The sequence below is a fragment of the Falco biarmicus genome, chromosome 6 (genome assembly GCF_023638135.1).
Source record: "Falco biarmicus isolate bFalBia1 chromosome 6, bFalBia1.pri, whole genome shotgun sequence".
NCBI lineage: Eukaryota > Metazoa > Chordata > Aves > Falconiformes > Falconidae > Falco > Falco biarmicus.
Window position 1 is genome coordinate 5,575,801 of NC_079293.1, and position 24,163 is coordinate 5,599,963.

Consider the following 24,163-nt stretch of genomic DNA (forward strand, 5'->3'; position numbering starts at 1 on the left):
GGGTGAACTGCAACAGTTTATTTTCATTAGGAAGCTGAGCAGGAAAGAGCTTCGCTCTTCCCACAAGCAGCTATAGTTCTTGGAACCTCTTCCCTCACAGTCCTCCTTAAGCAAGAAAGCCCTTTACACAGCTGCAAGGAAACCAGTCAGTTACACAAAGACACAACTCCCGACACCATCAGGCCCTTACTAGCATGCCCTTAGCAGTCACCTCCACCTGCTTCGTGCCTGCCTCCTGCACGCTCCCTGCTCAGCCCTCATCATGGAGGCCACTGCACGCACTTTGCCCTTATCTGACGTACAGACAAACGCCCTGCAGAGATACGGCCGCTGTCGGGCCCGCTCAGCACCTGCGGGAACAGGAAGCCCCCAGCCGCAGCCGGCCAGGCCGCAGGGCCTAGCGCAGGCAGCGGGGCTCTTGCCCCCTTTGTGTCTCCGGCACCTGAGGGGAGCCCCCCTACCCCTCCTTTCCGCAGGGCCACGCTGTCTTTCCCCGCGGCGCCGAGGGCGCCTGGCAGCCAACTCCGGAGCTGAGCTCCGAGCCCGCCGCCGCCGCCGCCCCGAGCGCCACAACCCCGTCCCTTAACCCGCACCCTCACCACCGCCTCTGAGGGGGGATTTAAACCAGAACACGGAAGCCGGGGCCGCCGGCGCGGTGCGCGACGGGATTTGGAGTCCCGCCGCCCCAGAGCGCGACCTGCCGTTGAGCCGCGAGGCCGGGGCGGGAAAACCACGAGTCCCATGAGACTCCGCGGCCACCACCGCCCCGGGGCGCAGGCGCAGTGCGGGGGGTTGGTTTTTGAATCCGCGGCGTTGTTATTGACGCCATATTGTTGGTTTGGGAGTCGAAGGGGAGAGCTGCCGCCGCCGCCGCCGCCCGGGCCCTACCGCCATCGCTCGTCATCGGTCGCCGCGGCCTGGGTAGCCGGGCCCGGCCCCGCGCTCCTCGACCCAGCTCACGCCCGGCCACCGGACGCGGGCGGAATTGGCCCGGGCAGGGCAGGGCGGGCGGCGAGAGCAGGGATCTAGCCGGCCGAGCCGGAGCCGCTGGCGGGGCCGGGGCCGCTCCCCTGAGAGCGGCCGACAGGGAGGCGGCGGAGGCCCTGACGCAGCTGCCCCCTCCTTTCCCTGCCGCCCTCCCTTCCCTCCCCTCCAGCCCGCCCCAGACAGCGGGGAAAGCGCCTCTGGGCTGGGCCGGCTGCCGCCGCCGCCGTCGTTTCCCCTGCCCCTCGCTCTGAGCCCCCTTCCTCCGTCCCGCCGCCGCCCCGCGCCATGGCTTGCGGCGCCACTTTGAAAAGGACTCTGGATTTCGACCCGCTGCTGAGCCCGGCGTCCCCGAAGCGGAGGCGATGTGCGCCATTGTCAGCCCCGGCCTCAGCCGCCGCCGCCTCGTCCTCCTTCGCCGCCGCCTCCCCGCAGAAATACCTGCGCATGGAGCCCTCGCCCTTCGGAGAGGTTTCGTCCCGGCTCACCACAGGTGAGGGAGGCGGCCTCGCCGTGCCCGGCAGCCCCCCGGGACGGCGGCTGTGCCGGGTAGGGGGGTGGCGGTGGGTGTGGGGCTGCGGGGCGGCGGCGGGGGGACCTCGGCGGGGAGAGGGGCGGCGGGTGCGCGGGGCAGGGGCCGGGGAGGCGACCGGGAGGGGAGGAAGAAGAGGGGAGGGTTGGGTGGGTCTCGCGTTCCCCTCCAGCCATTTTCTGTTGGGCTGTGTGGCAGGCAGCGGCGGGGGCCGGGGCGATCCCTGCTCGGCTTGGCACCGCCGCGGCGGAGACACAATAGAAATGGCCGTTTGCAGCAGGAGAGGGGGAGGAGGGACGAGGAGGAAGGGGGGGGCGGGTTGAGCTGATGCGGGCGGGTGGCCATAGGAAAGGGGTCGGGGGGGGTGGGGGAGGAATGGAGAAAGGGACCAGAGCGGAGGAAGGGGGGCTGTTGGTGGGGGAGGCTTGATCCGGTAGCGAGGGAAGGGGGAGGCCGGCTTTCCTCGAGTCGGGGCCGGGCACGGAGGGTTTTTTCCCCCCTTCTTCCACGGGTGCCTGGCTATGGCAAGGAGAGCCGCAGGGGCGAGTCAAGCTGCGGAAACGCCGGGGGCGGCGGCGGGGGGGGTGGGGGTGGCGGCCGTGGTGTCTCCGGGGGCGGGGATGGGGCTGGGGCCGGGGCCGGGGCTGCCTCCCAGCCTGCGCCCGCAGCCCCTCTCGGCGGGGCCCCCATCGATCCCTCGCAGCCATGATCGGTGGGTCGAGCGTTGCCCGAGCCGAGGCGGCGGCACCTCCTCCCGTTGCTCAGACATCGGGGGGGCGGGTGGGAGGGAGGGCGGGGAGCGCGGCCTGTCATCAATCACCGGCAAAACGCCAGTGGGAAAAGGCAAAAGCAGATAAAACAAAGGGGTAATTCCGCTTCCAGTCGCTTAATGCGGGCCACCGTCCCGGATGACCCATTCTTGGCATCCTTAAAGTTTCGCAGGAAAACCGAGCGATGAAAGCGATTGTGTGCAAGGGTGAGAGTTGCCTTTAGGGCAGATAAAATGGAATCGGGCACTTTCCTCGTCTCGGAAACACTGGGCGAGAACGAACCCCCCTTTCCATTCTTAACGTGTGAGAGATGAGTCAACCGGTGGCCCTAAAAGCTTCAGGTCTGCTTGTGTAATTGTCAAGTAAAAATAAACAGAGTTCGTTTTACCGGCGAGTAGGGAGAGAAGAAAGGAATGAATCTTGGCAGGGCACGTAGGATTGATTGGCCCTTGCTGCGGTTAGTCTAGTGGGTAGCTTCCAGTAATGCACTTAAGAACGGTTAAGCTCGCAGCCATGAGTGGCTGTAGCGCAGAGGTATGGATGTGTGTCCTTTGTGTGCAGGAAAAAAGCCCTCTGCAGTTGTTGCAGCTGAATTCCTTCTGCTGTTGCGTTCCGTACTCCCTTTTGTATGAAAGTTGCCCCCGGATTACTGCTAGTATTGCCAAGCAGTAAGTTTGCATGTGTTTTCAGATTCCCATCTCCTTCGTGTAGGACAGTGCTGCGTTTCGATATTCTTAGTTCTGAAGACTGTACAGTAGAATAAATTTTGTACTGATTTTAATCAACTAATAAAAAAATGCTGTGGTGGAAATATATAGAGGGCATACAGAGTACCTGATATTTTTTTGAACCTCTAGGAAAAGATCTTGAATGAGTCAGCGGTCTGGGATGGGAGTTGTGATGGATGGCACTCCCTGGTACAGTGAGGCTGAGGCATTACGTATACTTTGAGACAGATGTTTAAAATCAGAATTAATTTGATTCTTTGTAGAGGTTAAGTGTTGCTTCATTGCAAGGATTTCTTTTGGGTTGCTTCTTTGGGATTTGATTAAAGAATATTTAATACAGATATTGTCTGGCCAGTAAATGTGTGTTGCTGAAAGGAGACAAATCAATAAAGTTTTCAGCAGAGATAACCTACACCAGTATTTGAGATAGTACCTGAACTCTTATCTTAATGATTTGGAAGGTCTTAAATAAAATGTTACTGAAACTGGTCACATACAGTTCTCATCTTCTTTTGAGAAAACCAGAGGTGCAGGTGGTAATCCGTGTCAAAAGGTGGTTCTGTACTGATGACAAGGGTGTATTTATGTAAGCCATTTCTATAGTATAATGAAAAGTGAAGGACAGTAAATCGGAATGTCTTGTACAGCATTTGAATGCTCCTGAGAAAACTTGGAGCATTTATAAATTGTTCAGTTTTACATGGGTTTTGCTTAAAAGCTCCCTCTATGGTTTCTGTTAAAAGAAAAAAACCCTTTATACAGTGCTAGTGCAACTGCGACTGTTAAGCAGCTTCCTTAGTTTTTAATTTCAATTGAATTTAGGGGTATTACGACATTGTGTATATTTTTCGACCATCAGCGAACAAATTAGAGCTTATCATTTTAAAGGGGCAACTTGAAAGGTGGCGTGAGATTCATCTCTAATTTTATAAATGTACATCTGACCTGATAATTTGTGGTTTTCTTGATAGTCAGTTGGAAGAAACAGATGGTACGTTCTAGAGCTCTGACTTAGGATGGGGCAAAGTGAGCTGTAGAAATGTGTATTGCTTTGCATTGACTGTACAATGAATTTGCATGACCATTTCTGATGTCTACATTTGGGTCAGATAAATCTTGCTCTCTGTGTGAAAAGAATTCCATTTGGATTTAAAAAATGTTTAGTAACAATAGCCAGAATTCAGTTGACTTCACTTAAGGTTTTCTCAGCATGTTACTGTAATGCTTAGGTTTCCAGCATGTAAAAAGTGTCTGTCTGAATTTTGTTTAATGAAGATCAATGTTCATATGAAATTAGAGCTCTGGATATAAAACCTGATGCTGATACTTCATTTTAAGTTCATACTTAAGCGTTTTTCTTCCACCTGATACTTTGTCCTGGTGTTTAACTTCACCAAATGGAGACTATATCAGCACCAGAACTTCTTACGACATGGTTAATAATGTAAAAAATGAATTAATCTGGAAGCAGAATATGGATTGATTGAGGGGAGTGCTTTGAAATAAGAATACATTGTGGTAGTCGGATGAGAAAACAGCTGTCTTTATAGAGTGATCATAGACAAATAAACGATATGTCTGTTTGAGAAGGGGTAGTCTTATTCAAGATGAAATTTATCTCTCGCAAGAGTGTTCTGATATTTTGTGGTTATTTAAACAGCTGTTAGGTCACTTCCAGTTTCTCAATGAATTTGGCAGCCAAACTGTACTTGTGGCTTTTACTGTCTATACTTTCTGCAGAACTGTGCTTACTGGCTTGAGCATGCTCTTGAGTATATTTGCCTATTTTTGGGTACCATTGTTTGCATCTAGAAGTAAGCTTTTAAAATGGTGTTCATGGTAAGTGGTGCAAAATGTATCTGCCTGGCAATAAGACTTCGTTGAATTTTGACAGAGTGGCTCCTCTAAGGAGTTTTTCATCTAAGTTCTAGCTATAAATGAGGCTGTTCTGTATGATCAGAATAACTGTGCTTGGGTCTGGATGCCTGTGCGTAATGCATTGTACATGTTCGGTTTCCTCTGAAGTCCTGAGGGTGCTGTCCTGTTTTGAAGCTCTTTAATGAATTCTAGAGGGTGAAAGGAGGAAGCAGTGGCAGTGTTATTTTTCTCTTTGCTGAATGTTTTAGAACCATTATTTGCAGCTTTACCCTGCTGAAAGATCATGTTCAGGGTGCAGGGGAATCAAACTACACTTAAGTTGTTTTTTAAATTCAAAGGTAGGAGGACAGTATTAGCCTGCATGCCTGGATATTTCTGAGACAAGCTGTATGAGAAACAAGTCCAAAGAAACAGAGGCGGGGGAGAAGGGAAAGAGAATGTTGACTTTAAGGATTTAAATCCCCTAATTCATGGTAAGTGGTAACTAAGACAAACTGGGATCAGTAGCTTTCTTCCAAACTCCTCATCCAAAATCAGGTTAACTTGCAGCTAGAACTTTGTAAAATTGAAAAGAATGTTGTTTTTAAAAAGAGTTTGTGAAATCACTTTAAAATCTGCAGACTTACATCTGCACATGCAATTTTTTCCTCCATCTGAAACACTGATCTTCCTCAGCACTTCCCAGCAACTCATGTTGCAAACCAAAAATTGTAGTGGGTGGAGTTACTGAGAGCAGTCCTTCAACTCGGGTCACTGGTTGAAATCCAAGCAGAGAGAATGTCAAATGCTTGACAGAATATGGAAAGTATTGAATTTGTGCAGTATTTAGTAATGAGTATGCATAATTTGTATTTGCTGTTCTAATGGCAGTTGTATGGCAAATGGAGTTGGTTTAAGAGTGCCTCTTTCATGAGGGAGTCTTTACAAGCAGAAGGTAGTTGAATTTGTCTTTAGTGTATACCTTTTTCTTTTACAGAATAATCTGGAAAAAAATTGATCTAATAAACACAAATTTTCAAAGAGTGCAGGAAAATGACTTTGACCTTTTTGATTAGGAAGAACTGTTAAGTCTTCTCTGTAGGCTTGTCCTCCTGTGACCTTTCATTTGCCCTCTTGAGCAAACTGAACTACTTCTGTCTGAAACTTGGTCAGACAGGGGCCAAGCACAGGTTTGGCTTTTAAATGAACACATCTAGTGGCTTCGGAATGTGATGTATTGGTAGTGCTGCATCTCCTTCAGCTTCATTTCTGTTTTGTTAACATTTATCTGCATGTGTATTTATTGCTAAATTATCTTGGCATGATGCCAGATCTCTCATTGTGCTCCAGTACTGCAGAAATCATTAGGATTTTAAAAACCAAAACATTCCCACCCCTCAGGAAAAGAAAAAGGGGGGGGGGGGCGGAGAAAGAAAAAGCATGTAATGGCTGCATCTGGACTTGATAATTTAATTTATATGAGAAATTTCTATGTAGATGCCTGTGGTGACTGTAAATGTTAAATGTCCTTGGTTGTAGATGTCATAAATGTTGAAGCAATTTTTTGTTTCAGTGGGAAGTCTGATAAATGCAATGTGACATTTTTTTATGTGAAGAGAAAGATCTAATTGCTATGCCTAATACATTTTGCATTGCTTGATTTATTTTTCATTCCTTAACCCCTTGATCAGGAGAACTGGGATTTCCTGAAATAATACATTTGCAGAATGGGCTAATACATATGTGAGCGTCGGGCTTTTTGTGGGAGATCCAGAACCTTTGTCAGCCTGAGACCTTGAGTACGTGGATCTCGTGAGGTGGCCAGCTCTGTGCTACAGAGTCCATTATGAGCTGCTTCTGTCCGTTTTGTAGCTATAGGCTCTGGCTGTGAAGTGTCAGCATGTACCCCGTTATCAGTGTTCTCTCTGGCTTAGAGTATGCTCCTCTGAGGTGAGCATGATTTCCAAAAGTATACATCCTATTACTGAAATCTTACAGACCATGACTAATAAAGAAACGTAATTGAAGGGAGTGATGTCTGTGACCAAAGCAAGAGAGTGAGAGGAATACCTGGATTATTTTAATTTTGTCTCTACCTGTGGATTCCCTGGTTAAGTAGATAGAAAAGGTGAAGAATAGTTACCCATTGCTCTTCTGCAGTGCTGCCCTTGGGGGTAGCTAGCTTCTTAAAATTAACATTGTATGTCAGTAGTCTGGTGGGGAGAGCAAAGCTAGGAATGTGGTAGCATCGACTGGATGTTGGATCAGGGTGACGGCCTGGTGGAAATGTTATAAATTCAAACTAGGACAGTGAAGCAGTTTTGCCTTAACAGGAGCTGAAATCCCTGAAGACATATATAGTTAACATCAGGATAGCATTTGATTGATTCACTTAGAAGAAATCTCAGGCATGGTTCAGGTTTGAATGCATATGTTGAATGGTGACACTGCAAACTGAAACTTGAGCTTCAGGTTCCATTTCAGGTCAGGAAAACTGCTACTCTGATTTCAGCCTATTGAGTCACCTTCCTATGTGTTTTGCCAAAGTTTCCTTCAGCTAAATGAGAGAAGCAAGGAACTGAGATGAGAGATTGCTAGTTTAAAAATGAAACAAAAGAAAAAAATCCTGCAGGGGAAACAATCAGCACCTTCATAAGCACCTTCATAGTTGATAAACGGTTATTAAAATGGAGAAAATAATTGTTTGCCTTGTTACCTTTTCAAGTTGAACTGCTGTTTCCCTTGTACATAATTTCTAGGTAATTACAGGTCAGGATGAAGTAATTAGATGACAGAACTTTGAAAAAGAATAACTTGCCTTTTTATCATGAATTAAAGGAAGTAAGAAGACATCACTCCTTGGAAATGAGTACTTGACTTTGTAATCCATTAATGTGACAGATCATATTTCAGATGTCAAACTTGAATTCTGATTTGCCCCTTCACTTTTCATCCTCTCTTCAAAGCAGCTGAAATGTGAAGTCTTGATTCCCTGCATCACATCTCAGATCCTGAAAGAACACTGGTGTGAATGCTGTCCTTTATCTTAATGCAGTATTTAATGAATCTATGTACTCAACTTTATGCTCTTTGTACACAGAGCTCGAGATTAAAAAAAAAAAAAAAAGAGTATCTATGCATTTCATTACATTTGGGTGTATTTGACTGAATCCCCTATGCCTTTAGTGGTCATGGTGAGACAGTAGCTGTCTTCATTTGGGCATAATACAGTCTTGTGTAACAGGCTAGGATTTGTAGTCATCTTCAATTTGAAATGTCATTTATGAAGTACTAACTCATTTCAGCATGTTGGCAGTGTGGCTTTTTCTTGCTACTACCCTAGATTCAGCAAGTCTGGTTTTCTCTTACAGTAGCTCTGCCTGGTGCTTCCTGTTAGCTAGCTGTGTGCCTTCAGAGGTACCGCTAACCAGCAGGGAACACTTGAGTGCAGAGGAGAAAGTGAAACAAAAAAGAAACTGAGGGTAGGCCACAGTGATGTATGTTTGATCTTACTAAATACATTCCTTTTGTCATCTCGTAAATTAAATTGTTGCTTGATGTACGATGTCTGATTTGAACTTAAGTACCTATAGGATGGATGCCAGTCTTTATTTAAAATATCTAATGGGTTCTAATATATGTTTCAAGTTCTCACTTCAGTTCTATAGTTTTAGAGAAGCTCACTTAGCTTAGATTTTCTTTAATGAATGTACTTTTCAGATTCTAGATCTGTATGTATAAAATAACTGTTAATTAAAATGTGTGTAATTGTGGAATAAGACAGTTTGGCCTTCCACATTGAGGAACACATTAAAAAAGGAAAACCTGTCCTGTGTTCGACGCCAGTCAACTGTAGAGAAAACAGAGCTAATTGGAAGTAAGAGAGGTTAAGAAAATGAACTTGAAAAGGGAGGAAGGCTTTCTGGAAGCAAAACTAGGTTGGAGAATGAGATCCTCTAACTAAGCTTTGTTTAACTGGGGCAGAATTTTAAAGAGCTTTACAGTTAGATGTCTGCCATGTAGGTGTTGTTCAAAAGTTGTCTGGTTTGCACTGCCCTAATATTGCATGGGGTCTTTCAAGTGCTGAGATCCTGTAAAAAAGAATAGAATCTGTTTGTTCATCAAACATATTTCCGTGGAGTTACTAAGCAAAACTGTAAATGCCAGAAGTAACTTGGTGCATTTAATCAATTCTTACTCTCCAAACTGTTAAAAAACCCCCCAAAACTAAATCCATTTGGCATTCAGATTTTCATTTTAAATCAGTCATAAATATTTGCAAGCTTACATTTCACTTCACAGTGAAATAGCTTTGTTTAAAGTCAAAGATTTCATGCCACTGCAGGTTAATAAAAATGTCAACTTGGTCTTTGCTGCTGCAAAAATGCCTGCTTGATTTGAAGCATTACCAGTCTGATCATTCATATGAGAAGTCATTGAACAGTTTGGTGCGGTGTTAAACTTGCGTTTCTTGACTGTTAATCTCCATTTTAGAAATGGTGGAAATCAGGAGGAATAAGATGAGTCGCTTTCAGAGTCATCTTCTTGCCTGCTAGCGGCATGGTACTGAGTAGAGCTTGTAGTCCAGTTCTCTGTGCTGAGTAATAGTGCCTTAAATCTTCTAAGTTAGACTCAATAGAGGGATAGCATTTACCGAACCAGGTTATGCACATGCTTAATGAGTCAGTCAGGGCTACAGATTTCAGGCATTTTCTCCTGGTGCCTGTTAGCAATGTAGAGTGTACCGTCATGTTGAAATAGCCCCCTCCTCCATCCTACTTCGCTGGTTTTTTACCTTTACCATAAGTGGATCTCCCAATGTATCTGTCAGTGGCATTTCTTGAGATTTTTTGCTTTTCAGAGCAGGATTTGAAGATGGCCAGTTAAAGTGTTGCCAGATCAGAAGTAGATTAAGTTACTGTAATATCACTCATACTTCTGTGTCCACAATTTAATATAATTTGGAATGGAATCATCTGTCCTTGGTGCGTACATCTTAATTTTCTGTTCGTGTTGTTACTGTTTCCCCAAAGTCAGTACGTGATTTCTCTGCTTCCCCTCCATGTCTCTCCCTGTCCCCGTGTTGCTTTTGCTCCATCTGTTCTGGCTGGTATTTTAACATTTTCACTGAATTATTCCCTGTTTAATTTGCAGGGGGTTTTAGGGCTGGAGGTAACCTGGATGATGATTGGTGGTTTTAACTCTTGCGGGTTTATCCGTTGACCAGAATCTAGTTAGTTTTGTTTTTTTTTTCTTAATGATGAGAACATTTCTGCAGAAAGATAATGGAGAGCTGCAGAGACAATTTTTATCAAAGTTGTTATACCTGAAATTTGGCTGATGTTTTTGCAGGTGGTACAGATTTTGGAAAGTATGCCCAGGACCATGTGCATGGTCTGTTACATTCTTCAGTTAATGTAAATACAGTGTGAATGTTTACAGTCACATTTCTCATAGTGTAGACATGCCTTAGGACAGATGTTATCTTACGAGCTAATTTGGTTACCATTCAAAATTATGCAGTATTGCTTTAGCTAGAACAGCACTCGAGTCTGAGGAAAAGTATTATTTTACCACCATAATGCTGTTGAGTAAAATGCAGGGCCATTCTCCAACTGATTCACTGTGTGTGCAAATGACAAATTCCACATGGGATTCTATTTAATTTTGGAAGCCTGACTGCATCTTGGTTTAACCTGATTTTGGGTGTTTCCGTACCATGCTGGAATATAGTATGTACCTTGTCCTACAAAAAGCATGAATCCTCCAGCCACCCTTGAGCACTTTTTTCCCCACTTTCTCGTAGTTTCCTTCTCTCATTTCCCTACTGTGTGTGTTTATTATGTCTTCTGCATTTGCTGCTTCTTCACAGAGTTGAAAATTGTACAAGCACTGTAGGCATGGTACTGAAAAGGTATAAACTACAAGGCCTCAATCAATGGACAGAATCCAAACAGGAAGCTCCTTTGCTGAAAATGTTGGTATTCCTGTTGACTGGAAACAAGTGTGCTGTCTTTTTATAAATTGGAAGCCCCCAGACTGACTTAGGAAATTGGAAGAACTACGACAGTAGTTAAACCTCTGAACTATGAATTGCCAAATGTTTGCTTGGTCTAGCATAGCCTTCAGCCACTGACTGAGTAAGCTGCTAGCTCAGATTACTTGCTTCACATGGTTGCTTAATAGAAAAATGTTCAAGTATGAGTGCTGAATAGCATACTGTTTACAAGCCTGAAAATTAGTTGAGTTCTTACAGTATTGTATTGGCAAAATGCTGAACAGAAGTAGGAAGGTACTGAGTGGAGATCCTTTGCAGCTCTGGCATGATCACATGGATTTGTATGTGTTTTGAGTTTTGGAAAGCAGTCTTTGCCAGAAGTCTGGAAGTCTCAGTGAAGCTGATCCTGTAGGGAAGTACTTTTAAATGCATTTGAATATTTGAAAGTAAGAATTCTTCCAAAGAGAGTGTCTTCAGAAGTCTCTGTCTGTGAAGGTCTCCTGTAAAAACTAGAAAATGTTTTGGTTTTTTTTTTTTAAAATACTTTACATTGCTAGAGGATATGTAGTTAGGGCACTGATGTACCCGAGAGCCTTTTGGTATGTGGAATTTCAGAGAAGGCACACAGGATTGATAGTTTTATTGCAAGGATTACTTTTCCCCTTGTTATTCTACAATGGCGATGAGATTATTAAAAGCAGCTGCTGTGTATTTTATTCAGTGCAATCAAATGCTGAACTACATATTGCTATACTCCTTTAAAAGAGACTATTGATCCCTCCATTGCATTTTTTTTTTGATAGATCTGAGGCTGTCAAAGATGTGTAAGGCTGTTGTATTTTGCCTGTTCATTTCCAACTCTTTGAGATTTTAAGCAGTAGTTGCATTATGCATACTCTTAAGTTGTGTTTTCCTCTCCACTTTGCTGCCTACATGCCAGTAACACTACAGAGAGGAATGGTATTTCATGTATGTGTTTTATTCTGGAGTCTTTTGTTACCCTTAACTGTATGAATGGTAAACGCTGTCTGCGGGAGAAAGGTGATTGCAAATTACGAAGGGATTTTGATGAATACTGGTAGAAGTTCAATAGCCTAGTTTTTATCCATGTGTGTTGTCTAGTTATAGTTCCAAAATTATAACCTTACGCTGTTTATTTTTGTTAGCAGCACCCTGGCACCAATACCTGACCTTATTTTGCTATTGTTGTCCTGGTGAAAACAGTCTGGAGTTACCTTTCTTTTAGTTAGTTAAATTGTTTGTGTCTTAGGTAAAACACAGTGGTTTTTGCAGGCCATGTTTTAAGAGGCTAAGCTTTCATCATCTGTTAATTTTGCTGTTTGGCAATAAAGTTAGGTGAAATGCTGAAATTTAATTATTTTAGGCTTAATTTTTTATTGTTTTTCTTTTAGAACAAATTCTGTACAACATAAAACAGGAGTACAAACGCATGCAGAAGAGGAGACACTTAGAAAATAGCTTCCAGCAGACAGATCCTTGTTGTTCTACTGATGCACAGCAACATGCATTTCTCCTTACTGGACCAGCTTTGCCAGGTATATAGAAAATTCTGTGTAATTCTGCTACATGTTTTTAGACTCCAGTTGCATAAGTGATTTTTCCCAGTTATCTGGTGGTTTATGGCATGTTCTCACCAGTTACTGTTGCTTTTTTTGGCAATACTAGCATTGATCTGGAAGATCGTAGCCTCTCATTTTAAGGATCAGTAGGACACAAAGCTTGCACTGTTTTCAAGAGACCATCCTGCATACCCTGCCACTAATATAGTAATAGGCTTTTGAAAAGCAGCTGTCTTTGCACAAATATACTGTACTGTAATCTTTACATAAAATAGAAGCTTAAATTTGTAAATAGCAGCTGCCGTGTAAGTGGCTTTCACAGTGTTTGTGTGACACTGTTGGTGTTTTGATACCTGTGCATGTTGTCCGTTGTCTTCCTTTTGAGTATCTAATTTTACTTTAATTAAAGTATTCAAATGGCAGAGAAAGACTTCCCCAAATCTTCTGTAAAGTCCCTTTAATGTAAAAGATGTGAAGAAAACTGACTAAAAATGGTTCTAAACGACTTGGAAGTGTAAATTGGTATGCCCAAATATTTAATCTTAGGTACTTCATCTGCAGCATCATCACCATTGAAAAAAGAACAGCCTCTGTTTACTCTCAGACAAGTTGGAATGATCTGTGAACGTTTGCTGAAAGAACGTGAAGAGAAAATCCGTGAAGAGTATGAAGAAATTTTGACCACAAAACTTGCAGGTATACTATAGTACATAGTAATGTGTTAGGATGAGTTTGAAAGCTTAAAACTTTTTCTCATTTTTGTGTTACGCTGTGGTTTTTTCCCCTGACCTAATCTGATTAAGGAATGAGATTGCATACAGGACAGAAAAAATTACGTGTAGTCTCTTTGATGGTTTTTTTTCTTCTGTGCTGCCCTGGATAGAAACTGTGACTCCTGGGTATTGCTAATCAGTGGAAACAGTGGTTTTATTTCAGATAGAACTTTCTCTTGCTATGTCTGAATTGATCCTTTCCTCCTTATTTTGTTTTTAGCCAGAAAGACTTTCTATTCTACTGGCTTAAGAGCTCTTTGTGAAAGACTTTTTTCCCCTGCTTGGGAACTGAGTTCCTTTTTCTGGAATTTGGCAAGATGGCAGTACCTAAAATTTCCCTTTTTCTTCCCAGTATTTACCATTACACTGCTGCCAGTGGTGTTTGGTATCTGCGTAAGCATCAGTAGTTCAGCTGCATTTTTGCTCTGTGTTGAACTGTTGTATTTCACACCATTCAGCTGATAGTTTTGGCACCTGATGCCAACATACCTTTCTTTAAGGATCACGTTAATGTCAGCATTGTAAACGTGACCTTTCTTTAGTTGTTGGAGTCCTCTACTTATAAGCATCTTGCTAGCATTTGAGCACCTGTATTCCGGTGCATTAGGGGTAGGTGCCTTCACATACGATTCTGTGTCTAATTCGGTATTTAGTGAGATGATAGTGAACATCTGAGTGCACTTTCGGCAGCAAGCCTGCTTTTGAACGGCCGTGGCTGCTGTGCTTCCCATCTGAAAAGACATCAGAATTAAAGTTTGCAGATCTCTTCAGGTGCGGGAATAAAACTTTACAGGCAGGCCCATGCAGAAAGTCACCAGACTTGTGTCAGGCTCGCGGGTTGCCTGTAACAGTATTGTCCCCGTACCTGTTCATGTTTTGTGCTTGCTCCTCTGCCATTGCTATGTAAGAAACTGCTGTGGTTGTAAGTCCCTCTTCAACCTGTGCCTGTTTACAACTATAACCCTAAATACTTCTGTTGCTTTGGGCCTGATGTTCCATTTCTGTGTTTTTCTTTTTAACTTGCTTCAGACTGATGAATTAGGACTCTGTAGAGCTCTTTTCTTCTCATTTTTTATGTATGTTAGGAATTGGGTCATTTCTTGTGTTCTCTTAAATGCATTTCAGTTAGCGGTGATCTTAATAACCATTTGAAGACCAGATGTATTTACATTTGTTCCATACACTTGATGAGTACAAACTTGTATTTCTTTACAAGCAGGAACCCCTCTAGCAAGTTCCTTACATGTGCTCCATCTGTCAGTCCCAGAAGGAACATTTTCTTTCTTGTTTTTGGGAAGGGCAGGGGATGGTTTCTGTTTGTGTGGTTGTGGTTTACAGTGAGGTGAGTTAGACTTGCTTGTTCTTACGATGGTGGTCACCAAAAGAAAGATAGTTACTGCATCCCATATATCAAGACAGGAATACATTTTCAGCATTATATGGGAATTCAGAAAGAGAGAATTAAGAGATCCCTTACATAGAAGGCCAGTTATGTTTTCTGCTGACAGAGTGATTATGTTCTTTTCTAAACTGTACAGTAAGGTGATGCTCTTTCTTACAAACTAGTGAAGTCAGTGGAAATGTTAACTGGAGATTCTGTAATAAATGTCAATTGAATAGCTTCTTTCAAGTGACTTAGCTGAATGTTTGGACCTCAGATATTTTCCTCATTCCTTTCTGAATCACTGTTCTCTTGTAGGTAGTTAGCCAAATACTGCCTTTTTCTTTCCTTCCTCTGTATTCTTTGTGAGCAGAATTGCCTTTCATGCAGAGTGAGTGTTTGATAAATGGAAAACTCAGATTACTGTAATGCCCTGATTTCTCCTCTTACCTCTGCTACCTGAAACTGCTGTGTTAGCATAAACTTGGGTTTGCAAGATCCTTTGCAGATTTTAAAAGCAGAGGAGGAGTATAGGGGCTAAGTGAAACTTCGGCTTGAAAGGTTTTCTAGAATCTGTTTGTGAAAAACAGCTTTTCTACACGAAAGGTCAAGTCGTAATCATATTTGTATTCATGTGATTTAGCCACCTTTTGACTTAACATAGATTTGACTTAAAAAACATACGGGATGTTAGTGATGTAAGTATCTTTACAAGCATTCACTTAGATTTTCAAATAGTTCATTGTAGGTTGCCCTTACTTTGGATAGGTTAGCTTTCTGAATGTGAATGCCACAAGATGGGACTTTTAGAAACGGTGGATTCTTTAAATTTCGAAAACCGTAGTTTTAACAAAGACGATGTTGTAAAGCAACTGTGTTATGTTGACTTAAACTTTTAAAGAAGAAAGCTTGCAAGTTGGTTTCTGGCCTTTAATACATACTTTTAGGAAAAGTTCTAGCTGCTGTTATTTTTGGAAATGGTTTCTGGGCAACAGATCCTTCAGTCTGCTCTTCGTGTTATTTTGTTGTTTGGCTAAGATCCTCAGATGGCTGCTGAAACGCCATCAGTCAGAACTGCAGTGAAACGGTGGTCCTGCCTGTGGGCAGAGGGGAACCTGCCATGAGCCTGGGCCCCGTCAGTCAGGGGTGAATGTCCGTAGATCTTTGGGTCAGGTCCGTACGTTGGGCTGGTGCTGCACTGCTTGCTGATTACTGATACCCTGTTTACTTCGAAGGTGAAGCTCATCCCTGCAAGAGGATGGGGACTTTAATGGGGCAAACCTGTGGGACTAGGAACCACTACAAATGTAACTGCATTTTTGGTTGAAGATTGCCTTCTTTGACCTTGCCCTTTTCTCAGAACACCCCACATTGCTGCACATGTATTTTTCCACAAGGGAGGAAGGGGAATGGAGAGGAGCGGCATCTGGTAGATATTACTCTCCTTGTTCAATTTGCTAATTCTGAAAGGTGATATCCTGCTGATGAGTGCAATATTAAAACTGAACAAAATATTGCGAATGTATTTGTATGTATGTGTGTATAGAAAGAATAATCTTTCTGGGAAATAATGCTTAGTTCAAAGCCAAGTCACTACGTTTGATACCTGAATTTCATTTCAGATTACATAGTAGCCGTTTTCATGAAATCCACAGTCAACTATTTGTCTCCTATTGTTGCTGCTTTTTGTCACTGGAATTAATAGTCGGGTATTAAGTCCCTTAGCATTTCATCCTTTTAGTTTGTTGTTTGCTTTTGATTTTTCTGGTGGTCACTGAAAAGAATTTCTAATTCCACAGCAAGTCCCTTTCCTGTCCTTCCGTGTTCCCATTTCATTAAATCCATTTTCTTACATCTGGTCGTGATAGCAGCAGAGAGAAGTTACATTTCCAACCCTAGCACTGACTTTATTGCCACGTTTGCTTAACTACTGTGCCCCCGTTACAGGTCTGTGAAATGGGCACGCTTGATTCCTTCACAGTACCGTGGCACTTAGCAGGTGTTGGGTATATTGAGCTCTTGGTGTATGTGCAGCATAATTCTCTTGGTGCATATTACTTTCTTTCCTGTTACAGAAGTTTGTAAAGGAAAGTCTTTTAATTAAGGACATGTGCTGCATTGTTGTTCTTGAGGGTGAAAAGGAAATGGCAGCTATGAGCTGTGTAAAACTACTGCTAGTGGATGCGTGATAAACTTACATGATTTGTATGTATAAAAAAGTAGCCTTGAATATTTTTCAGCTTAAGCTAAATTCAGTATACTCACACTTCTAATGCTTCATGCTTGCAGAACAATATGATGCATTTGTGAAGTTCACGCATGATCAGATCATGCGACGATATGGAGAACAGCCTGCCAGTTGTGAGTATCTATTTCTTCTGGTTCCTGTAGCAGCATTAAATTACTGAATGTTTAATAATTTAAACGGCCATTGTTTGTTGTTAAGCTTCAGTGAGGCCCCAAGTTAAAATACTTAAAATTGGTAATATGGAAGACTTGAGGTTGAAAGGAAGATGGCCGATAAAATGCAGTTTTTGTTTTAAAACATTTAGAACTGTCTCCCATAATGTGGTATTTTTTATTTTTGAAGCAGGTTTGTGATAGAGCTATTAACTCCTGGTTTTTTCTTCTCTTTCCAGATGTTTCATGAATCACACTTTCTGCATATGTGGGCTGCCCTATACACCCTGTTCTATTGTTGCAAGCTGTCCCAGTAAAGACTTGCAGCAATGCCATATTTTTTTCCCCCTGTGAACACAGGTTATTTCAAGCTTTTGTCAGTGGCAACCACTCTTATGCAGCAACTGGTTTTGGAGTGCTCCCTGATGTCAGTACCACCTGGATGTGGACCTTTGCTACCTGTAATAATACCAGTGGCCTCATTTGCTGTATCATTACAATTTGGCTTCTTATGTTAATAAGTTTGAAAAAGTTTAAGGATTAAAGCTGGTGTTCTAGAAGTTGCCCTTCACTGGTTGTGTAAATAAAAATGTAGAATGACACTTCTGACTGAAGTTAGTGTGGTTTTCATAACTGTGCACTACAACAAAACTGTAATCACAGTTAAGTTAGAATGTAATCCCAGGACAATTTTAAGCAAATAGCCCACAGTACTGCCTGTGAAATAGTGAAGGAGGGCATTTCTGTATTCCATGACTTTTTTGGGGGTTAAGAATGGGTTTATATGATTTCTCATTTTTGTAGTTTTTATTTATTCTATCAGTCTTTAACAAATGTTTATTGCTGCAATTTTTCAGTGTATCATTGTTTTACTGCCCTTGTAGTACTGGAATTTAGTTGGAAGAATAAAACATTTACTTCTAATCTGTTTGTTTTTAATATGCAGGTGGAACTTTTGCTGTGTATGAATAAACTTAAATCTGAGTGTTTAAATGAAAACTTCATTTACTAGCAGTAGTGGGTGGATCAGAATTTTAGATCAGGAGAAGAGGCTGGATGAAAACCTCATGTAATTCTTCAGAGGCAAAGAAATCTTCCTTAGACTGGCTGTATTGCTTCCTGTTGTGGAAGCACGTTCGGTACTGAACTGACAAGAAACAGTTGATTTAACTTGCCACAGGTGACTCAACAGCTGCACTTGTCTTGCTTCAGATTTAAATGACACATCAAAGGAAATCTGCTCGTAAGATAGAGCAGGCGCTTGCACCACAGGCTGGAACTAGATGGGTGTTGGAAGAGCTAAAGGTGTGTTCAGGGTTAGGAGTTTGTTGGGTGATGCATTCAGCTGTTCCCGACTGCTGTATCGGTGCTGGCTGCCGCCGCCTGGGCCATCCTGAGGCTTGCTGTGGGTTACGTGGCAAGTCGAGATCTGTGCGCTGTGGGGTAGAAGTGTTGCTGACCAAATGACCTGGGCCGCCTGCTTTGGGGACTTTAAAGCAGTTCCAAAGTAATTCTTTGATTATAAACTGTTGTCTTCTCTAACTTACTGTCAGCTTCTGGTCAAGTGGAAGTCTGTTGTGTATTAGATCTTTGTACCACGTCAGATTAATGGAAGAGTTTCAGTTGAAACGCAACCGAAACTTCAGTTGGTAGATAGATGCATTAACTGGCTCAGGCTGATGCTTACGATACCAGAGAAGCCACGCTGATCAGCTGTAGCTCTGGGTGAATTTTTACTGACTTCGTAGTGAGATTACAGGTTCAGAATTAGGCACATCACCACCAACCATGTAATTCCAGGGGTCCTCAAACTACAGCCTGTGGGCCAGATATGGCCCCCCAGGGTCCTCAATCTGACCCCCCAGGGTCCTCAGTCTGTCCCCCAGCATTTACAGACCCCCCCCCTGCCGCCCCCCCCCCCTCCCCCCGCAGCCGCAGATGACTGCCTGCCACTTCATCCGCACACCACCCCCCTGTTTTAAAAAGTTGGAGGACCCCTGTAATTCTTTTCTTCTCCTTTCCTGAAACCTGTCTTAGCTAAATATTTGGGTTCTTTTAACTGTATTTTCAGAACCTCCGAAATGGGAAAGCTCTGCTAGACTCCCCTCTTGGGTCTCATGTTACGGAAGATAAAACCAAAGCTACTGGGACTGCGATTTCTGTTGTCTGCCTCAGGGTTCTCAGTCCCTCTCCTTCCTGCTGCTCATTTTTTGATCTCTTTATTGTTAATTTGCCTTGGGTAGGAAAACCACTACTTACAGGTGGACCACTACCCAAATTCCAGCATCCCAAAATACATCATCACTGTTCTTACTATTTCCTTTGGGATGTTAGGAGTTACTATAAATAAGTGACATCATGTTAGCTCCCAGCCACTCCTGTGCTGCTCCAAATTAATGCATAATGCGCAGTCTCCTGGCAGATTAAATGTAATGCCACCGTGGGTGCTATGCATCACAGGTGTGGTATTCTGCACACTTAATTTGTGCCTGTTTTGAAAACAAAGATTCATTCTTTAAAATTTTTAATTTTTTAACCTGCTGCTTGTTCTGTCTTTAGACTTGACTTTAAACTGGCTCCTTTTCCTCATCTCTGTGCCAATACCTTATGTCATGAATTTCACATGAATGGCTTGTTCCAACAGGTGACTTAATCTTCAGTGGGAAAATGGTTGGCTGCTTGGCTGCTGTTGAAAAAAATGGGGTGCTGTGAGGAGCAGGCCAGTACTTAAAAACAAACCTGCTTTGGAGGGCCTTTTCAAAGGCTTTCAGGTAGAAATGGGTAAGAATGAGTAACTGCTCGATTCTTGCTGCTGCATTTTGTGGTGGACACATAAGAGAATATTTTTGCCATCTGTATGTAACTGCAGTCTATCCAAAAGCCAAGCAAGCTGAGGGCAGTTAATTGCAAATTCAGAGTGATACCAAAGATCTCGGTTAACCTGTTTCTAAGGCAGTGATGTGTAAATTCTTTTCAAGCAGATCTCAGTTACTGTGTACTTACAAAGCAGCATGTACGTCCCGATTGCGTGTTTGGTTTTTTGTCTAGATGTGAAAGCATATAACCATTAAGATTATTCAGCACTTTTCAAGGGGGAAAAGGAAGGAGGTTGAAGCAATCTTGTGAGCTGATGCTTGAGAACTGCCTGCGTACTCCTGAACAGCAAGACCATTAGCAGATTCTGGTTAGAAACTTGTGAAAGCTCTCTCCGTTCCCGAGTTGGGAATTGGGAAGGAGTTTGCTCTGTGATTCCACAGTGGGGACGAAAAAAACGAGGCTGGTAAAGTATTACAGAGTTTATGCTCTTGTTGTTAACCAGTCTTGTGACCTTTGCCTTGGAAGCCATTCTCTGAGATGAAAAATGTGAGGATGAGCGTTTGGCTTTTAGAGGCACCTGGATTATTCTCGTATTTTACTGCTGTTGTAGTACCAAGATAAATGAAAAGTTGGTGTTTGAAACCAGTAGTGCGGCAGTGTAAAGAGGTGTTGTTGGAGAACATTATCTGCAAAACGGTAAACTATTCAAACAAGTTACCTTACTTCAGGTCTGATTTTGGCAGTAGTTTGTTGAAAGATGGTAGCTGTTGAAGAATACAAACCAGTAACCAGTTCAGAGATGGGAGACTCTGTTCAAGGTTTCAGAGCTAGTACCGTGATGCAAACACGGGCTTTTTTCCCTCCCAGTTGCTTTCAGTGAACACTGCAGACAGAGGTTTCCTGGAGTATCTGCAGAACATGTTATTACTGTGCAGACAGTTCTCGAAACCAACATTGTAAAATTACGTAATATTTGCAGTTGAAATCTCCCGTGCGTATTTCAGCTAAGGTATGTGAGGGTGAGCTTGGAATATTTACAACAAAAAGTATTAAAATAAATTGTATGAGAGGTGCCAAATGTAAAATTCCTACTATATAGCCAGATTATCTGCTAAGAGAAAGCCTGGTGTTACTAGACCCCTAGCAACAGAATTTCATTGGAGGAGGAAAAAGCACAAGGTCCTTTCTGATAGCTGTAGGATCTCTGCTGTTGCTGATGTTGGTTCAGAATTTAGTGATGTTAAGCTCCTTCCAAGCACCTAGGACTCCCAACTGCAAAGTCCAGCCTCTGAAAAAAACTGCAAACTAAATTAAATTTCTGACCAATTCAGTTTGTTTTTAACTGTCCAACCTTCCTGCCCTCCTTGCTGAAGAAAATGAAATTACACAGTACTTTCTATATAATTTCAGTCAAGGATTTTTCCTCCATACATCTTAGTCTGAAGTGCCAAATACTGAATTAAAAATTTGATCCTGAGAAACTGTGTATAGCGTAACAAACATGATTTTAAGCTTCAAAATTTATGTTACTAAGGGAAGAAACAGCCATTATGAATTTTTCTGGTTTTTAATGTCATGTTGCCTGCACTTCAGGGGATTAAAAACCACGCACTGTTGAGGCTTGCTTCTCTTTATTCCCAAGTATTTTTCCCCTCCAAAGATGTGGAAGGTGGATGGTGTGGGCCTGCCGTGCCTTGGGTGAGGGGAGGGGAGGCGAGGTGGGCAGAGGACAGCTGTGCGGAGTGCCTGGCTCTGTGTCCTCTTGCACATCAGCCAGACAGGTGGCTGTGCGGTTGCTCCCTTTCATCAAGGTTTTGTGAGATAAATGGGTGAGTCTCGGGGCAGGACAGAGGAGGCCTGTTCGGCATCCCCCCTCGCCCCCCAGATTCCTCAATTTCCTCTCGCTGCTTGAAAGCCTTACTTATAAAGGGCACTGTGATACCGGGCCCCTAGCTTGGTCTCAGGAGTGAAGAACAGTGGATCCCGTTTACCACTGCGTCTTGGTGGAAAAGAGGAACTTGGGCAGTTGCTCTGCTGAGATCCTAAAAATTCTTGCACCGAATTTTCATTTGTTACGTTTCCCAAGTTGCATGTTTGGTATAAAGGCCGATAAACTACTCATTTGCCTGGCAGCATTGGCAGCCGGGCCCACCTTCAGGTGCAGCAGGAAGCGTTCTGTGTCTCTGCAACAGAGCAAGTGGAGAACGCGTGACTCCTGCCCTCTCTGAGGGCATCTAAACCAAGCCTGACCTCCCTGGTGTACATTCCTCAGCAAACAGCCCGGTAACTTGTAGTAGGACTTCCCCACTGCTGGTACAGACCCGGCTTATGCAAGTGATTCAGTCGTCAGCGCTCCCGGCTATTGTTTTCAGTTGGTTTGAGTAGGCTGAAGTGCCAGTGCAGCTGAGTGGGAGCATTTGGATTCCAGTGACAGCTGAACTCGTGCACCAAGAGCAGCACTCAACTGCCTCAAAAGCGAAGTGTGTAATCCTCTTGGTCCACCGAGGAAGTCTGGGAGTTTTTTTGGCAGTAAATACAGTCTTTAAGTAATCACCATTCAACTCCTAAGCAGGCTGGGAGGGATGAAGTCTATATCCTTTTCTCTGAACTCCAGCCCTTTCCTAGGTGCTAAGACTGACCTGAAGTCTCCGCTTATACTGCTGAAATGCATGTCATGGTCCTCGGGCCAGGGCAGCCGTGCGTGCTGTTCTGGAGGGAAACGGTTTTTCCCCCATTGATTTCTAAGGCTTTTTCCATGGTTGGAAAACATGGGACGCTGACGTCAGCATAAAGCCTTTTGCTCCCTAAACCAGGTCTGAGGGAAGTTGAAGCTTAGTGCAGCAAGATCTGCAGCGTGGCCTTCTGAGTGCTAAAGACGACAGACCGGGCCGGTTAGGACATGCCGATGTTACTCTGATACCTGGAGTCAGGCGTAGGTTTTTTCTCGCTTCCCTGGGGCCCAGAACCCCAGCAGTGACCATGGTTTTCCAGTGCTTCTGCACAGCTCGTTAGCGTCAGGCACTGATGTACGACTGACTCTAGGTGGGGAACAGCAGCCTTCGGGTCTAGCCTCACCAAATCAGCAGCAGCTGTGAGCTGTTCCAGTCCAGTGCCCACAAAGAGGACAGCACTGGTGACCTGCAGGCAGGTGTCAACACTGCTCTGTGCTGGCAGAAGAGCGAGAGTGCACGCTGGGCTTGCTTACTGCACAGGGCCAAAGGGCTGAGAAGGTTCTTGGACTAAAGATCTGTCAGATGAGCAGTGGTTTAATGCTCGCCAGTAGCTGTTATTTTTCACACAGCTGTTTCCTTTGCTGGTGTACAGTACAAATCCTCAGCAAAAAGAAAAAAGCTACTGTGTGTACTTTAGGTGTGGGTTTTACTACCTTTCTCCAGCATGAGTGAGTGCCATGTTCGCATTTAGTCTGTGCTGACACAAATCTCCCTGACAGCAAGAGTCAGCAAGTACTAATCAACTTCACTAGAAAAATACAAGGATTTAAACAGTTTGCTTTTGCTGTTCTCAAAGAGCAAAGATTCTAACTTGAAAATTATCCCGTTCCTTTCTCCTCCTCAAGGAGTTCTCAGAGTTACAACCAGTTTGGGTTTGAAACATACGCAGCAGAGGCTGAACATGGAAGCTTGTTGTCTTTTTTAGCATACTGGTTTTATTTATTTTTAAATCTGTAGCTCAAGGATGTGGAAGGCATTTTATAATGATGACTCAAACCCTATCAGCTTATAAGCAAGTTAATAATACTGCTTCATCACTCCTGTAGCTTACACAGCCTCTGTTGTCCTTTTGGCTTGCTAGCCTGAATTCTATCAGTACAGTGTTAAATATCACACATAAAAGATGACTAAAACTGGCACAACATTACAGTATTTGGAACATGAGCATTAACAGAGCAGTACATTACACAGGGAGGATGCGTATTAAAAACCAACACTGCTATTCAAGCCTATCCAGGCACTCGGAATGTATTTCACAACATTCAGTCATCGTTGACTTTGACTCGGTGTGCAAAGTTAGCCACAACTAGTTTAGTGGGAACACAGCCACTGCACAATGTTAGAAAGAACAGGTTTATTAAGGCCCAAGTGGCACATTAACAGCCTCCCCATGTCAACCTTGCCACGTGGTCAGTTTTCTGCTTGCTAGGCTTGATGAAACCTAAGAATATCAGTTCAGAAACAGCTTGAATAAAACGAGCACTGAACATTTCAGTAAAGGAAATTGAGTACACTTTTTATTGCGCATACTGATGGAGACACCGATCTCTCCAGGAGGGGAAGACTTCTAAGTTATGATAAGCACAGATTACACAAAATGTCCTATTGCAC

At 43.4% G+C, this 24,163-nt stretch overlaps 2 protein-coding genes across 10 annotated transcripts in view; one reads left to right on the forward strand and one right to left on the reverse strand.

The window, feature by feature from the left end:
• The first annotated feature begins 803 nt into the window (after positions 1-803).
• AKIRIN2 (akirin 2) lies at positions 804-17,927 on the forward strand. 5 transcript variants are annotated; one of them, XR_008822539.1, is made up of 5 exons: positions 804-1,477; positions 12,282-12,425; positions 13,011-13,145; positions 15,839-16,964; positions 17,243-17,927. XR_008822539.1 is itself a non-coding variant. In XM_056343238.1 (5 exons), the coding sequence occupies exons 1-5, from the start codon at positions 1,273-1,275 to the stop codon at positions 17,251-17,253; spliced, it is 567 nt and encodes a 188-aa protein (XP_056199213.1). In that variant the 5' UTR covers positions 810-1,272; the 3' UTR covers positions 17,254-17,927. The 5 variants fall into 5 exon arrangements, 3 of the variants coding, with proteins under 3 accessions (XP_056199213.1, XP_056199211.1, XP_056199212.1); XR_008822538.1 differs by having other exon boundaries at positions 809-1,477; positions 12,996-13,145; XM_056343238.1 differs by having other exon boundaries at positions 810-1,477; positions 16,893-16,964.
• The window catches only part of ORC3 (origin recognition complex subunit 3), a 52,289-nt gene continuing 37,233 nt past the window's right edge, over positions 9,108-24,163 (reverse strand). For 2 of the 5 annotated variants that reach the window (XM_056343220.1, XM_056343219.1), the window contains exon 20: positions 23,894-24,034. In XM_056343220.1, the coding sequence (XP_056199195.1) occupies positions 23,929-24,034 (106 nt within the window). In that variant the 3' untranslated portion in view covers positions 23,894-23,928. Of the gene's footprint in view, positions 11,276-11,327; positions 11,370-18,956; positions 19,687-23,893; positions 24,035-24,163 lie in introns of those variants that run through there. The other 3 variants (XM_056343224.1, XM_056343222.1, XM_056343221.1) reach the window with 3 other exon arrangements.

What these genes read in the sequence shown, in the direction of transcription:
- AKIRIN2 (XM_056343236.1), top strand. Translation starts at nt 1,273, where the DNA reads ATGGCTTGCGGCGCCACTTTGAAAAGGACTCTGGATTTCGACCCGCTG. An exon ending in TACTGGACCAGCTTTGCCAG is followed by an intron (nt 12,426 to 12,995) that starts GTATATAGAAAA and finishes ATTTAATCTTAG; the next exon opens with GTACTTCATCTGCAGCATCA. An exon ending in TTTGACCACAAAACTTGCAG is followed by an intron (nt 13,146 to 16,892) that starts GTATACTATAGT and finishes TCATGCTTGCAG; the next exon opens with AACAATATGATGCATTTGTG.